Source organism: Antechinus flavipes, chromosome 1, assembly GCF_016432865.1.
Source record: "Antechinus flavipes isolate AdamAnt ecotype Samford, QLD, Australia chromosome 1, AdamAnt_v2, whole genome shotgun sequence".
NCBI lineage: Eukaryota > Metazoa > Chordata > Mammalia > Dasyuromorphia > Dasyuridae > Antechinus > Antechinus flavipes.
The window spans coordinates 644,123,647-644,139,917 of record NC_067398.1 but is presented as its reverse complement, the minus strand read 5'-3'; the positions used below and the strand labels follow the sequence as shown (position 1 = coordinate 644,139,917).

The window sequence follows — 16,271 nt, the reverse complement described above, 5'->3', positions numbered from 1 at the left end:
TTTCTCTCAACCTGGGCAAGTCCCTTAATCCTGTCTGCCTCAGTTTCCTTCTCTGGAAAATGAGCTGGAGAAGGAAATGGCATACCATTGTAGTATCTGCCAAGAATCCCCAAATGGGATTGTGAAGATTTGAGTAGGACTGAAAAATGACAAGAAGAGAAAAAGGGATTTGGAAAGATAAGATATGGATCAAAAACGCATGCTGAAGCGGGTAGCAATATTATGGTTCCCATTTTACACCAGAGGAAACTGAGGCCCAGATGCTAAGGGAAATAGTATATATAACCATTATCAGCAGTATCACTCTGCATGACCTCAAGATAAGTCACTTAGCCCCCTCCTCTAGTCTCACCCACTGTGTAGCTGAGCCCAAGGCCAGATGTGTATCCAGCTAAATTAGATCCGGAAGCCCTGGATGAAAGCCTATTAAACTGAATTGCCTGTGTGCAAATGATAAATGGTTCTTATCTATTCATTAAAGTAGGGCCTGTATTTGGTAATATTTTGCTATGAAGATTTCAATCCTTAGACTATTAAGGTAGGAATGGTTCCTTAGAGACTGTTGAACCCAGCCTGGCAGGTGAAGAAATTGAGACTGGGGGAAGGACTTCTGCAAGGTTATAAAAAGAGTGAGAAGAATCCCAGATTGTCCTGAGCTAGAATGGACCTCAGAGACCACCCAAGTTCTTTTTTACAGATGGAAAAACAAGCCCAGAGGATGGAGGTGATGCCCAAGTCACATAATAAGTTAGTAGATTCAGAGAGAGACTATTAGGGAGAGATGGATCTTGATAGACCAATTCCCTTGTTAGATGCAGGAACCTGTCCAAAATCACACAGAAAAGCCTGATCTAAAATCCCAAGAATCCATGGGATCTCTGGTGGGATGGGGAGGAGGGGGTGATGAGATAAGGTCATCTTTTCTCTAGACTTAGGGGATAAAGGGTCTTTGGAAAGGGCTGGTGGGGAATCATAAAGGAGCCCATGCTGGGGAGGCAGTACCAGGACGACGGCAGCAGCTGGTCCCACGAAGGCGTATAGCAGTCCCCCTTCCAAGGAGAGCCAGCAGCTGAGAAAAAGGGAGCACAGAAAACAGGCTGGTTAGTCCAGGTTAAGCCATCCGACCGCCCCACCAATGAGGCTACTCCTCCTTTCTTTAGTTTCTGCTCTTTCTCATAGTAATTTCATTGTGCCTTTGTAGCTCTCTCCTAAGTCTGCCCCCTTCTCATCTCTCAAAGCTGCCGTCTTTTTCCTATTTCTATAACACTTTAGGATCTACCCATCAACTTGATGGGCACAGGAGGACAGAGACACCAGAATAGGCTGGGATGATGAGCATTTCTCCTTGACTCCCTTGGGTACCTCCTATCACAGCAGGGAAAAGGGCAGCGAAAACTCCCTTCTAATCTCTGAAGGAGCCTTGAAGTATGACTGTAATTGGCTCATCATCCTGTGCTGCCCACACTCTGCCCACCCTTCTCATTTCTCTAACATGTGTCCTTGGACCCCATCTATGGGACCCTGGGTTTCAGAACTGGGCCTCCATTCCAGTTCTCACCATGCCATCTACATGTGGCTATCATCCGTATTCTACCCACAAGGACATTGAGACTAAGAAAGGTGATGAGATTTTTCCCAGAGTCACAGGCAGGATTTGAAACTTGGGGATTCCTGATTTCAGGACTAACATTCTATCCTAAGTGTCAGGACCTGCCCTTGGATAGGGGTAAGAAGGGAAGTGACATGGAAATGCTCTAAGGGCCTATCCTTCCACTAGGAAATCGAATAAGTCAAAAGCACATGCCCACTGAGTTCAGGTAACCCCGTGAAAGTTAGTCATGGAACTGGAGCAGTGCACAGGGCTCAGAGTCTGGGACTATGGGACGATTCAAGCTGCTTGGATTAAAAGAATGTATTTATTTCTGGGGAATAGTCATGATTAGCATTTTGCAGGATGCAGTCTTTCTGCTAATAAGATATTGATAACCAAGCAGCTAGGTGACCCAGTGGATAAAGCACTTATTCTAGAGTCAGAAGAACTCATCTTTGTGAGTTCAAATGTAGCCTCAGGAACTCACTAGCTGTGTGAGTTCCTTAATTCTGTTTGCCTTTGTTTCCTCATCTGGAAAATGAGGTAGAGAAGAAAATGGCAAACTGCTCCAATATTTTTGCTAACCCCCCCCAAAAAAAAACCAAAACAAAAAAATGGGTCCACATTAGCTATGTGAATTCCTTAACTCTGTTTGCCTCAGTTTCCTCATCTGGAAAATGAGGTGGAGAAGAAAATGGCAAACGGTTTCAGTATTTTTGCCCAAAAAACCCCAAACCATCATCAATAACAACAACAAAAACAAATGGGTCCACAAATAGTGGAAATGACTGAAAAAGGTGGATGTTGGTAAATGATAAAAGAATATAGATGAATATCAATGAGATAATACCCTATCCATGTCCTCAGAAAGCTCCTTATCTTGCAGAGAAATGACACAGACTTGTAACCACAAGCATGCCCAGAGTACAGGGATGATGGGGGGGGGCTTCCCTGCAGGGGGCATTAGGATGCTCATGAACTAATAGAACTGGAGGCTACCTCAGAGACCAAAGCTCTCATTTTAGATAGGACAAAACGTACATCCAGGAAGCAAAAGAAATCTGCATTAAAGTTCCTTGATGGGAAATCAAAGGACCCATGGGGACCCCCATACAATGTGTCTCCATACCCTGCCCAAAATCCATTTATACTTATTCATGTCATTACAGAATAAGGCAGGATGCAGAATGGAAGAGGCTTAATATTCACAACTGGAAGGAACATAAAGGGTCTAGTCATCTAGGCTTCTTCTGACAAATTAAAATAAACTTGGGCCAGACAGGTTAATGATTTGCCTAAGGTCATATAGGGTAACTTTCATAGTCATTGTTCAGTTATTTCAGTCTTTGGATAAAACTCTGATCTTGGGGTCAGGATGATTCATCGTGAGCTCAAATCTAGCCTCAGACACTAACTGTGATTTTGGGCAAGTCACTTAACCCTTATTGCCTCAGTTTCCTCATCTGTAAAATGAGCTCAAGAAGGAAATGGCAACAAATTCCATACCAAGAAAACCCCCAAATGGGGTCATGGAGAGCAGGACATGACTGAAAGCGACTGAATAACCAGAGCAACAAACTTCCTGACCCTAGATCTGATGCTTTATCTTCCATGCCACCTAACTGCCCCAACTTATATAACAAACATCAACAAATAATTAATAAAAAAAAAATAAATGCTTTAGTACTTTAAGTTTTTGCAAAATAACTTGAATCTCCATATTTAATTTTTGCACCTATAAAAATACTGGACCACAGCAACTCCATGGTTTGTTCATTCTTGCTCAAATGAGCCATCCATGACACCTTTGTCATGAGATGTCATATTCAGGACCAAAAGGAATTAGAGTCACTTCTTGCCTAGAGTGGAAGGGAGCCCTGAAATTGGACTCAGTACCTGAGACTTACTACCAAGGGGTCATGGCAAGTCATGGACTGTAGGTTTAGAGTTAAAAGGAACTTCAGAGATTATCCACTCCAATAGCTTCATTTAACAATTGCAGAAACTGAGGCCCTGAGATTTTACTTATTAAAAGTAAAAATGAAACCCAGACCCTCTGACTCCAGAGTAATGCTCTTTCTACTGTACCCAAATGTCCCTGTAAGGTACCTCGATGGTCACTTCTGAAAAATGATAAATTGATGCTACTAGACAATTTCTAAGGTCTCTTCTGGTTCTGACATTCTATGATTCAAATAATAAAGCATATTAGAACTTCCAAAGTATTTTCTAGACCATTCTCTTGTTTGACAAGCCTAATAACTCCCATTTCTTTTTAGCTCTAAAATTTATAAAGCTCTTTCCATACTATGACATCATGAAGGAGTCAATTTGGGAAAAATTAGCCCTTTTTTATATAGATGAGGAAACTAAGTCCCAGAGGGGTTTTGTCCAAGAAGATGACGCGAATTAATTTTTGAATCCATCTCTTAACCACCCATCACACAATGCTGTCTCTGTCTGCATCTCCATCATATAGATGAGTGTATGTGTATGTGTGTGTGGTATATGCATTATATGTGAGTGTGTGTACGCTTGCTTGCATGTCCTATTTTCCCTTTCAGTCACATTGTCCTGTATGTATTTCTTCCATCATCTCTTTGCTTCTTACTCTCCCACTTTTTCCTTCCCTTTCCCTTCTTCTTCTCTCTCTCTGTCTCTGTCTCTCTCTGTCTCTCTTTCTGTCTCTCTGTCTGTCTGTCTCTCTTTCTTTGTCTATCTCTGTTTCTGTTTCTCTCTTTCCAAGTTTCTGCTTCTTGTTCTCTCTTTGTCCTCATTTTTTTCGGCCATTGTTTCTGCCTCTCTCTGTATCTCCTCTGTCTCATTCTGTCTCTCGGGCTCTCTTTTTATTGTTTTTCTCCCCCTCTGCCTCTTTATCATCCCGCCCCCATCACCTGAATCATAGACATCATCGGAGGCAGTGTCTGGTGCTAAGGTGCCAAGGTCTCTCTTGGCTTGATGCCAGTGGGCAGCTAGTGCTCCACCGATAAGATCCTCGGCTCCTGACATTCCCCTTGGGTTTCCTCCCTGCCTCTCTCTTTCTCTCCTCCAATTTCCTCCCAAATGCCCTACTCATCATCTCCCTGCCCCCTCACCAAAGCCGGTACTGTGTCTCTCTAATGCCTCCCTCCTCCTTCATTTCAGTCTCTCTGACGCCAGTCCACTGATGACTACACCACTATTCCTTTGGTTTCTGAGGCCCTGCTGTCTTGGTTCTCCTAGTCCAGACCCTCAATACAATCTCTTTCAGGTGTAGCAATGGCCTCCTAGTTCATGCTCAGAGTGCTGGGCTCTCCTCTAAATCTAAGAATAATATTTCTAAAGCCCAGCTCTGATCAGCCAAAAGGGACTCAGGGGCTAACTAATCCAGTCTCTCTCATTTTCCACAGGAGGAAACTGAGTCCTAAGACTCTAAGATCACAGAGATAATAAGCATCAAAGGTAGGATTTAAATCTAAGCCTTCTGACCCTAAAGACCAGTGCTCTTTATACTTCTCTCCCATACTCCTCTCATGTCACTCCTTTGCTCAGAACATCTAAGTAGTGACTCACTACTTAGGAAGAAGTCCAATCAACCAACATTTATTATGTATTATGTGTCTGGCAGTCTGCTAAGTGCTGGGGATACAAAAAGAGACAAAAGAAAGTTCCTGTCTTCAACGAGCTTACAATTTATTGGGGATGGGAGAATGATGGACAAAAATACAAATATGTATATATATATATATATATATATATATATATATATGCAGGTGTATGTATATGTGTGAATGCATATGTATATATATATGTATAGGTATGTGTATAAATTCACACACACACACACACACACACACCCCTCCAAATCCAAACTCTTGCCCCTTCTACTTAAGACTCTTCATGGTCTGGATCCAACCCACATTTCTAGTTTTACTTGTCATTCTTTACCCCTTCACTTTGCACCCATCAAAGAAAATATCCTAATGGAAATTCACTTCACTGATTTGCTACCTGCTCTGTGGAAGGCACTCCATGCTGGCAGAATTAAAGACAAAAATGAACCAATTTCTTCCATTGAATTTGATGTTAAACAATACCCTCTCTCACAGGATCTGGATTCTTTCCCTAAAATTCTGCCCCTGATAGGAAATTTTCATCTCCTCTTACCAGGAAACAGACCATGTCACTTCCAATATATTTCCAAATTATACCATTGCCCCTTTTCTAGTTCCCATTCTTGAGGGCAGGGATTATCTCACTTGTTTATGTTTGGATCTCTGTTGCTTAGCACAGTGCATGGCAAGTGGTAAGAGCTTACTAGATGTTCAATCATTCATTAATCATTCAAACTGGCTCTGCACATCCCTGTGTTTTTACAATCATGGAGATGTCACTTTTTCTCTCTGATCTTACTCAGCAACTTTCAGAAAAGGAGAGGATGGGATTCAATGCTCAATAAGGTCCTTTTCAGATCTAAATTCTATGATATTATGGACAATTCACTGCTTCCTAACATGTCTTATTTTTTTACTTCTTGTCTTTGCTGATGATTTTTCCCTTTGCTTGAAAAATGTCTTCCTTCTTTCTGTTTTCATGTCTTCTCCAATGCTTTGTCTGCTAAAAGCCTACCGATCCTTAAAGGCTAAATTCAGGTGCCAACTCTTCCAAGAAGCTTTCCTGACTCCTTCCTAATCAGAAGAGAGCTCTCCTTCCTCTAGGTTCCATAACCCTGAGACTTATCTTATAGCATTTATCCCATCCTTACTTTATAAGAACAAGAGTAGTTCATATTTCTGAAATACTTATAAAACATTTTCTTTACACAGATCGTTTGAGATCGTGGCTCAGATAACGAGTCCTACTTTACAGATGAAGAAACTTAAACTTCGATTACAAAGGAGGGTGATTTGTCTAAGGTCACATGGCTATATGTATTATCAATCTCGTTTTTATAGAATCCATAACCAAGAGGGATCTTAAAGGTCAGATAACCCAAAAGTTGGGGAGTGAGGAGGCACAGTGGATAGACTACCATGCTACTAGTCAGGAAGACATCTTCCTGAGTTCAAATCCAACCTCAGACACTTACTAGCAGGGTGACCCTGTTCACCTTGGTTCTTCATTTATAAAATGCGCTAAGGAAGAAAATGGCAAAACACTCCAATATTTTTGCTAAGAAAGCCCCAAATGGAGTCACCAAGAGTCAGACATGACTGAAAAATGACTGAATGACAAACTAAATATTTTCCTTTTATACATGGAGAAACTTAGGCCCAAAGAGAAAGGAAAAAAAAAACTTTCCTGGGCCTCCATTTCCTCCTTTATAAAATAAAAGAGCTGTACTACATAGTCTCTGAAATCTCAACTGGTTTTAAATCTCTAATCCAGTGATTCTAAAAATCCTGTCCAGTATCACATAGATAGTAAATATGGGATCTGGGATTTGAACTCAGATCTTCTGATTTTACATTCAATGATTTTTTTTTTTACTTTTATATTTATACTTACATCTATATAAATATATGTGTGTATATATATATATATATATCTATTTATACTTTTTGCATTATAACATTTTTTGCCTTTGTGTCTCTTATCTCCTATACCCACCCCATTAATTGAACTCAGATTTATTTCATCCCTGAGTTCAGTGCTCAGGAGATATTTGAAGAAAGAATGACTGGAGAAACCACCTCTACATTTTTGAAAGAGTCTATGTAGGCACTAGAGAATGAGTATACCAATTAACTCCCATTTCACTAATTCCTATTGCCACACTAAGAGGCAATGTTCTAGTAAAGAGAGATGGAACGAAGGTGTCTCAGTACTTACTAGTTCACCGTGCTGTAGCCTTTAGCCTTGGTAAATCCTACAGAAATGGCCACGACCAAAGCAGGAAGCCCTAAAAAGGGAAATACCAAAAAAGTAGTATCAGATTCCAGCTTTCTAATCCTTCCTGTTATCCAGCTATCCCCTCATACCATAACACAAATCCGTCAAGTCAAAATTCAGAGGTAGAATTTGTGACAGGTTTCAACAGCCCCATCTTGTTGGTGAGAGCCAAGTTTGGGAACCATAAAAATGTGAGGTTCTGTAATGGACTATAGAAAGACAAGGGGAGGTTTGGTTGCAAGTGAAAAGGATCTGAAGAGCTTAGTGAATTGTGTTCCACATATGGGATATTATGTTTAATTCTGGGCACTACAATTGAAAAAAGGACATGGATAAGCTTAGCACAGTGTCATATATAAGGTACTTAATAAATGTTGATTTGATTAATTGATAAGCTAGGGAATATTCAGAGGAAGGCAAACAGGAAAGGGAAAACTATTCCATATGAGATTAAATTGAAGGAATTGGGGATGTTTGGCCTGGAGAAGAAAAGACTTAGGGAGAACATGATGTTTATCTTCAAATGTGAAAGAACTTTTACATCCTTTATTTAGAACCTACTCTGTGGAGGGGCCAGTGTTCAAGGCTGGCTCAGGGCTTCAACTCGTGAATTTTCATGAATTTCATTTCTGGAGGGATTTGTCCCAAGGAGATGAACTAAAAGCAATAAAAGGAAATTGCAAAGGAAAAACTAAGTCTTGAAGGTTAAAAGGGGGGGCAGAGAGAGGGGTAGAACAACACAAATTTTCTTAATTAGGACTATCTATAGAGAATTATCATGATAGTAGATCTTTAAGCAGAGACACTTAACTGTTCTGTTTCAGTGTAGGATTGTTGTTTAGTTATTGGTTTGCAATCATGAACCCTTTTTGGGAGTTTCTTGATTAAGATGCTGGATACAAGTTTTGCCATTTCCTTTTCTAGCTCATTTTACAGATGAGGAAACTGAGGCAAACAGTTAAGGTCACACAGTTAGTGTCTAAGGCCAGATTTGAATTCAGGAAGATGAGTGTCTCTATTCACTATGACACCAACTAGCTGCCCAATGTAGGACTTATTATTATTCTTATTCTTAGTGAGTTCCAGGTTGTTTTTGTACAAATTGGATTCTCTGGTCATTGGAGTCCCTTGTGTCAATAAAATTCAGTGACTGCAGGCTTGCTATGAGCCAACACTATAGCATGGAAGTCAAAACCCTAACTTTGAACTGGAGTAGCATTAAGAGAAACGCAATACTACAATGAGAAAGGAGATAGTCCTTCTACACTGTGCCCTGGTCAAAGTACTGTGTGAAGTCCCAAGCACCCATTCTGAGAAGGGGTTTGGTACTTTGGGAATCTTCCTGGAGGCCAAGTCAAATGAAACTTTATTGAGAATGTTTACTCTGGAGAAGTGGTGGGAGGAATAACAAGGAAGGGGAGGGAACATAATACTTGTCTTAAAGAATATGAAGGGCTGTCTTGCAGAAGACAGAGGGATTAGAAGATTTAGATCTCAAGTAATTCCAGAGTCCCAGAGTGTGAAGTAAATCATTCTTTCCTAAGATATCAGTGACTTCATAAGTGGCAAAACTGATGGTCCTTTTTCAATCCTCATGCTTACTGCCTTCTTTCTCACCATTATTTGATACCACTGGCCTCCCTTTCTTGCTGGATTGCTGGATGACCTCTCTTCTCTTCGTTTTTGTGATCCTGCTCTTTCCAATTATCATCCCTACAAAGTGATTCCCAGATCTATATATCCACTTCTGGTATCTTTCCCAGGTTCCAATCTTATAACACCAAATATTTACCACATACTTCCAACTTAATTAAAGAACTCAGTATCTTAATTTCTTCCCCTCCAACCCAATCCAACTCAGCTCCCTTTGTAACTTTCTCATTTTTGTCCATAAAACCATCCTTCCAGGAAACCAGGTCCTTAACTTGAGTACATAATATCCCCAGTCTCCCTCATCCTTCAGTTGCCAAGTCGTGCCTACCTAGCATTTCCCCATTTGTACAATCATCAACCTAGCTCAGTCCTCCATCATCTCCTACATAGTCTACTGAAATTAGTTTTCCTGCTTCAGTTCTTCCCACGTCTTTTCACCAATCCATCCTCCCATAACTGCCAATGTGATATCACTAAACCACAGGTCTTACCCTGTCCCTCTGATGCTCAATAAACTCCAGTGGCTCCCTGTTGCTTTTAGATCAAATATCAGTTTCTCCATTAGATATTTAAAGTCCATCACAACCAGCTGCCTATCTAGATTTATTACATAATTACTTCCTTTCAGCTATGTTACTGACAAGCCAAACTAGTATTTTTCATTTTTTTTGTTCTTTATACAGAACATTCCATTTCCCATTACCATTCCTTTGTATGGGCTGTCCTCTACTTAGCATAAATACCCTCTTCATTTCTACCTCTTAGAGTCCTAGCTTCCCTCTAAGCTCGTTTCAAGTACCACCTTATAAATCACCACATAACATCTACTTTCATGCTCCAACATTTCCTAGTACTTCCCTATCCCAAATTTACCATTTATTTACTTTGTGCAGACTTTGCAAATGCTTATGTGACTTATGTTATTGACTCCTCCAATGGAACATAATATTCTTAATGACAAGGACCATCCCATTTTTTGTCTTTCTGTCCTCTGTATCACACACATAGCACGTGATAAATGTTTGTTAATTGATTAATCTCAAGACTATCTTGTCCAATTTATTGCTGAAGTGAAATCTCTTCTTAACAACAGAACCACCATTAATACAGTTATAATCATCCTCTGTTTGAACATCACCAATAAGGGTGACCTGTCACCTCCCAAGGCAGCCTTATCTCACCTCTGGAGAACTCTAGTTGTCAGAAAGTCTTAAAAAAGGACATCTACATTGGCTTCTCTGCAAATTCCAGTCATTGACTGTACTGAGCATTGCCCTTAGAGCCAATCAGAACAAGTTGAATCCCTCTTCTGCAATAAATAATTAGAGTGAAGACAGCCATGATGGCCCCACTAAGTCTTTTCTTTTCCAGACTGAACATCCCCATCCATTTCAGTGGCTGCTCATAAGGCAAGATCTCTAGTCTCTTTTGCCATTTGGTCACTGTCTCCTGGAAGCGATCCAGCTTGTCAGTGTCTGTCTTAGCCAGACTTCACCCAGAATTGAATATAATACCCACCGTGAGGCACAGGATATTGGGACTACCACCTTCCTTAGTCTGAGTGATGTCTCTCTTAATGGAGCCCAAAATGGAATAAGATGCTTGATGGCCGTACTATTGCGCTATATTATTATTAACATCAGTAATAGTAGTGATGAAAAATAATAACTATCATCTAAATATGGCTTTAAGATTTGCAAAGTACTTTACAAATGTGATCTAAATTGATTCTTATAACAGCTAACATTTATATAGTGCTTACTATGTGCCAGGCACGTGCTAAATGCTCTGTAATTATTATCTCATTTCATCCTCAAAACAACCCTGAGAATTAGGCTCTATTACTCCATTTTATAGATTTTTTTATAGATTTTATAGATGAAGAAACTGAGGTAAGCACAATCTAATAAAAATATCTTTTGCCAGAAAACAGGGGAGAAGAGATACAAAATCCAGGATACAGAGGGCTGGGGAGATCATCAAGGTCCAATGCCTCCTTTTAGGATGCAGCCTAGAGGATGGAGCCCAGGTGTCCCTCCTCCCAAGTCAAGGCACTGCCTGTTGCCCCATCCACCCTTGTCTGGAGCACAGGAAGGATCTCCAGTTCCACTCACCCCAGCCGAGGCACAGGAAGCGCTTGCGGATGATGCGGTTGCGAAGCCTCCCAGTGACCGCCATGTAGGATTGCCAGGCCTCGGTGAGTACCCAACAGAAGGAGGACAGGAAGAAGAAGTGGAGAAAGGCAGCCACCAGGGTGCAGATCACCTGGGCAGGGAATGAAGGGGCAGGCCCAGGGAGTTGGGGGACCCAGGGATGGGATGCGTCCATCAGCCTGGCCCCCAGAATGGCACTCGGTGCTCTAGGATCTTTCCCTATCTCTCTGGAAGACTATGAGCTGGTTCCTCTAGAGCTGGGAGCAGCTGCACCAAGCCATCCATGAATCCCACATCCTGGTGGCCGGAGCGTGGACAAGGGCTATCTCTGCCAGGTCAAGGGGCTCAGACTGTGATCTGCACTAGTTACACTCAGTATATAAGCAGGGTAAATATTTAATTGAGGTCCTGGAATAGGGCTCAGTCCTGACTGGGATCCAGTCTTAGTCTATGACAATAGGGTTATAGCTTACTTACAGTCAGACCTAGAGGTTGGTCTGGACATGGGTTTATCCCTCAAACTGGGGGCAGCTTTAAGATTTAATGACCTGAAGAGGCAACTAGATAGAGCAGTAACAGAGGACCCTCTCTGAAGTCAGGAAAACCTGAGTTTAAATCCAGCCTCAGACACTAAATACTTCCTGGCTGTGTGACCCTGGGCTAGTCACTTAATCCCAATTGCCTCATAAAAGAAAAAAAAGATTTAATGACTTGGGTTGTGGCTGATTCTATGATGAGGATTAGGGCTGAGTCTGGTACATTAGGATGAGCCTATTAGCCCAGAGGTAGGACTTAATTTGAGAGTGAGATTAGGGCCTCTCATCCTATCCCAAAAGTTAGGATCCAGTCTGGAGCTGGGGAAAAGGCTCAATAAGCTGGGAATAAGAATCCCCTTAATGTCAATTTTGTTCCAGAGAAATGAGGTAATAAATATAGTGTTACTACTAGATTAAAGAAATACTATTAAGTTGCTATATTAAAGAAGATCAGAACTAAAAACAATCTTAATCCAACCCTCTGATTTTACAAATGAGGAAATTGAGACATAAGGGAAGTGACTTGGCCAAGATCACATAGCAAATTTGTTGAAAGCTAGAAGGGAATCTAGGGTTCATATTTTCCATTTTAGGGCTTTATCCATTATGAAATGAGCTTGAGATAACCTAGTATTTCCTTACTGTATTCCCTCTGGTATTAGGTAGAGCTATTCCCTTTTGTTTAATTCCAAAAAGATTAAAATAATTGAAAATGACTATTCTGAACCAAAACCACTTTACACAGAGAAAGTATAAATGGTCTAGTATGAAGTGAAAGTCAAAAATATCTAGTGTGATCTTAGGCTGAGTGAAGAAAGTCACAGTAGGATCTGTATCAAGGGAAGGGGTTCCCAATAGCCTCCACTCTGGTCAGACCCCACTTATGTCCAGTTCTTCATATGCATTAGAGATATTTTATATGTACAGTTATTTATGTTTTGTCTTCACCATTGGAACATGAGCTCCTATGGGAAAGGGACCATATTTTTGTCTTTCTTTGTAGTCCCAAGCTTAGCACTGTGTCTGGCACATTTAATGAAGCTTGTTGATTGAATAAGTTCTGGGTACTACAATTTAGAAAGGACATTAACTAGTTGGAATATGTCCAGAAAAGGGCAATCAGAATGGTAAGGAGTTTAGAGATCATATCATAAGAGAATCAGTTGAAGGAATTGTGGATTTTTAGCCCAAAGAAAAGAATACTTAAGAGGAACATGCTTAAGTATTTTGAAGAGTTGTAATATGGAAGAAAGGTTATTCTGCTTGACCATAGGAACAATGGATGGAAGTGATAGGGAGGGATATTTTTGTCAATATGAAGAACTTCCTAACAATTTGAATTGATCCAGAGTTTAAGTGACTTTCTTTAGGAGGAGAAATTATGAGGGGACTCCTGCATGAGAATGAAACAAATAGAAGAAAGAGAACCTGATCTGGAATTTGTGAAGACCACTATTCAAAAACCAACTCCTTTTATTAATTTCCTGTGACAAAATTATTTTTCTCTTTAGGTCTCAGTTCTCTCCTCCTTTTTACCTCTATAAATTAAGAGGGTTGGGTTAAATCAGAAGTTCTTAATCTTTTTTGTGTCAAGGTTCTCTTTCAAATCTGGTAAAGGTCATGGAGACTTCAGAATAATGTTTTGCCTATATTCCTCCTCTTCCTCACTAGTATGTATCGTGCTTTAATGTTTGCAAAATGTTTTAAAAATATTAGCTCATTTTATCCACATAACAACTTTGGGAGGTAGGTGTGCTATTGCAAATCCCCAATTTACAATTGAGGAAATTGAGAAAGATAAGAAATAAGTGACTTGCCCAGGGTCACACAACTAATTAGTGTCTGAGGCAGAATTTGAATTTGGATTTGTCTTTCTGACTTCAAGTATAACACACTATTCATGAAGCCACCCAGTTGACTCTAATTGGAGGAAATGCTTGATTTCAGTTAAGAGTTATTGAAAATAAATGTTTAATTTTTCTTTCCATTCAAGTTTATCATATCTTCCATCCCACCCCAAAGTTAAGCATCCTTTGATTCAAAGATCTCTTAGCTCAATTATGACTGTAGAATTCTGTGAATTTAACAATAACATAATGAACATAATAATTTTCAGCTATAAAGCCTTTTATCTACATTATCTTGATATATATGCATATATATATACATATATATATATAAATATATATATATATATATGTATATATGTATATTGTTACTGATTGTGTTACGAGATACCTGTGCTAGGGCTGAATTGAGAATCTGCTGTTTTTAGTGATTTGTAAAGGTGGGATGGGATCAGGAATTCTTACCTTATTTCGAGTCTGGGTTTGCCCAATGAGGATGAGGGCGTTGGAAGAGATAATGGAGAGGCAAAAGTTGATTAAGATAACTGATCTTTCAGAGCGGATGTACCTGGAGAAGAGAAGAAACAGAAGGGCACTGGACCAGTTCCATGGTCTAGAAACATACCTCCAACAGGCTCTGGTGTTTTATTCAGGGACTCTAGGCTGGGGAAGTGCCTGGTAATTTAGAATCATCACCTCCCTCATAATTGTTTCACTGCCTTCACCTTAATCACTGACATAATCACAATCTCAAACAATTGTATCAGACAGCTGGCCTCGAAACTAGGACAATCTGGGTTCAAGTCCTGCCTTGGACACCAACTGGCTATGGGCCCCTAGGCAAAAAATTTAATGCTCTAAGCCAGTGTTGTCATACTCAAATAAAAACAAGCCACTAAACTGTACACAAGGTTCCCTGACTTGGAAAACAACACATTAGCTTTGTCTATATTCTATTCTATTTTTATTCATGTTGCCAAATATCTACTAATCACATTTTAATCTGCCTTAGGCTACTCTTTTGTAGGTAAATCTCTAAAATTGTAAATTTACATAATGGTCATCACCATCTATATGTTGTTTGTTCTTTGTTTTTGAAGAGGACCGATGACATGGCAGAAGGATGTCTTGACCACTAATTGAATGAATTGGTGAATTGGATTTAAGTGAGCAGAATTGCACAAAGCCATAAATCTCACTCATTCTTCCAGAGTCACTGAAGTCTGGTGGAAAAACCAAAATTAGAATGCCTTATGAGGGCCGGGATGAAGTGGAGGACCCTGACATCTTTGATATCTAACCAAGTTCTAAGCACTCTAGGGCACCTGATTTAGTGACTTTCATGACTGTTGGAACAAATTATTCTTATCTACCCATTCCACCAGGGAAAGTCTTCCCATGCTTGAGGTAGTCACTGATGGGTTTGAGACCTATTGGTACCCTCAACTTGGCTTAGCCCCATCTGCCAACATGGTTTTACTGGGGTGTGCCCACTGCACGTACCACAGCTTTCTAGAGCCAGATGTGAGAGTCGAAAGCCAGATACCACCAAAAGTGGAGGAGCAGACCTAAAAGGGCTCCAAAGCCCTTGTACCAGAGGTCCTAGTCCTGTTTAAATACCCATAAACCCCATCATTTATATATCATCAACTTCATCACCCTACTATCCTCACTATATCACCATGACCCTTTTCAACATCACCACAATGAGCAGCATCACATCACCATCTATGTAACTGACTTCAACATCACCATTACTACTAATACCAGCCTTACCATCACCATTACCACACTTATTTTCATAAGCATCACTACACTGAATTACTATCAGTATTATAGCAGTGAATATAAAATTAACACCACTATCATCTCCATAATGACCATCGGATATTGGCAGGATTCCATAATCCCAAACAACCCTACTATATAATAACCATTACCACTAGCATTACTCTCTGTGTGTCTCTCTCTGTCTCTGTCTCTCCATTTAGCAGGCTACTAAGTAACTACCTTATAAAATCAATATTACCATTATTATAATAACCATCACCATCTCTCTCTCCATAATTGCCATCAGATGACAGCACATGAAAATACAATCACAATCATCCCCAACTATATGATAACCATAACCATCACTACTAGCATTACTCTTTCTGTCTGTCTCTTTCTCTCTTTCCCTTTAAATCCATCCTGTATTTCTTTATCTCTCTGTGTCTATCTTTGTGTCTATCTCTATGTGTGTCTCTGTGCCTTTCTCTCTCTCTCTCTCTCTGTTTCTGTATGTCTCTAGCTTCTTGTCTCTCTGTCCCTGTATCTCTCTGTGCCTTTCTGTCTCTGTGCCTCTGTCTGTCTCATTCTGTCTCTCTGTTTCTTTCTGTGTCTCTGTACCTCTCTGTCTCAGTTGTCTCTGTCTGTCTGTCTCTATTTTTGTCTTTGTCTTCTCTGTTTGTATGTCTCTGTGTCTCTGTTTCTCTCTAAATCCCTCTGACTCTGTCTCTGTCTTTATCTCTGTCTCTTTGTCTTTGTCTCTCTGTGGTCTGTCTCTATCTCTTTCTCTCTGTGTGTCCGTGCCTTTCTATCTCTGTCTCTTCATCTCTTTCTCTCTGTGTCTGTGTCT

At 40.2% G+C, this 16,271-nt stretch overlaps 1 protein-coding gene across 4 annotated transcripts in view; it reads right to left on the bottom strand.

The window, feature by feature from the left end:
• ADGRB1 (adhesion G protein-coupled receptor B1) overlaps nt 1-16,271 on the bottom strand; it is a 263,708-nt gene that overhangs the window by 55,491 nt on the left and 191,946 nt on the right. For all 4 annotated transcript variants that reach the window (XM_051971170.1, XM_051971169.1, XM_051971172.1 and 1 more), the window contains exons 20-23: nt 14,117-14,219; nt 11,230-11,380; nt 7,403-7,472; nt 1,003-1,069 (exon numbers count right to left, since the gene is read on the bottom strand). In XM_051971170.1, coding sequence (XP_051827130.1) covers nt 1,003-1,069; nt 7,403-7,472; nt 11,230-11,380; nt 14,117-14,219 — 391 coding nt within the window. The remainder of the gene's footprint in view (nt 1-1,002; nt 1,070-7,402; nt 7,473-11,229; nt 11,381-14,116; nt 14,220-16,271) is intronic.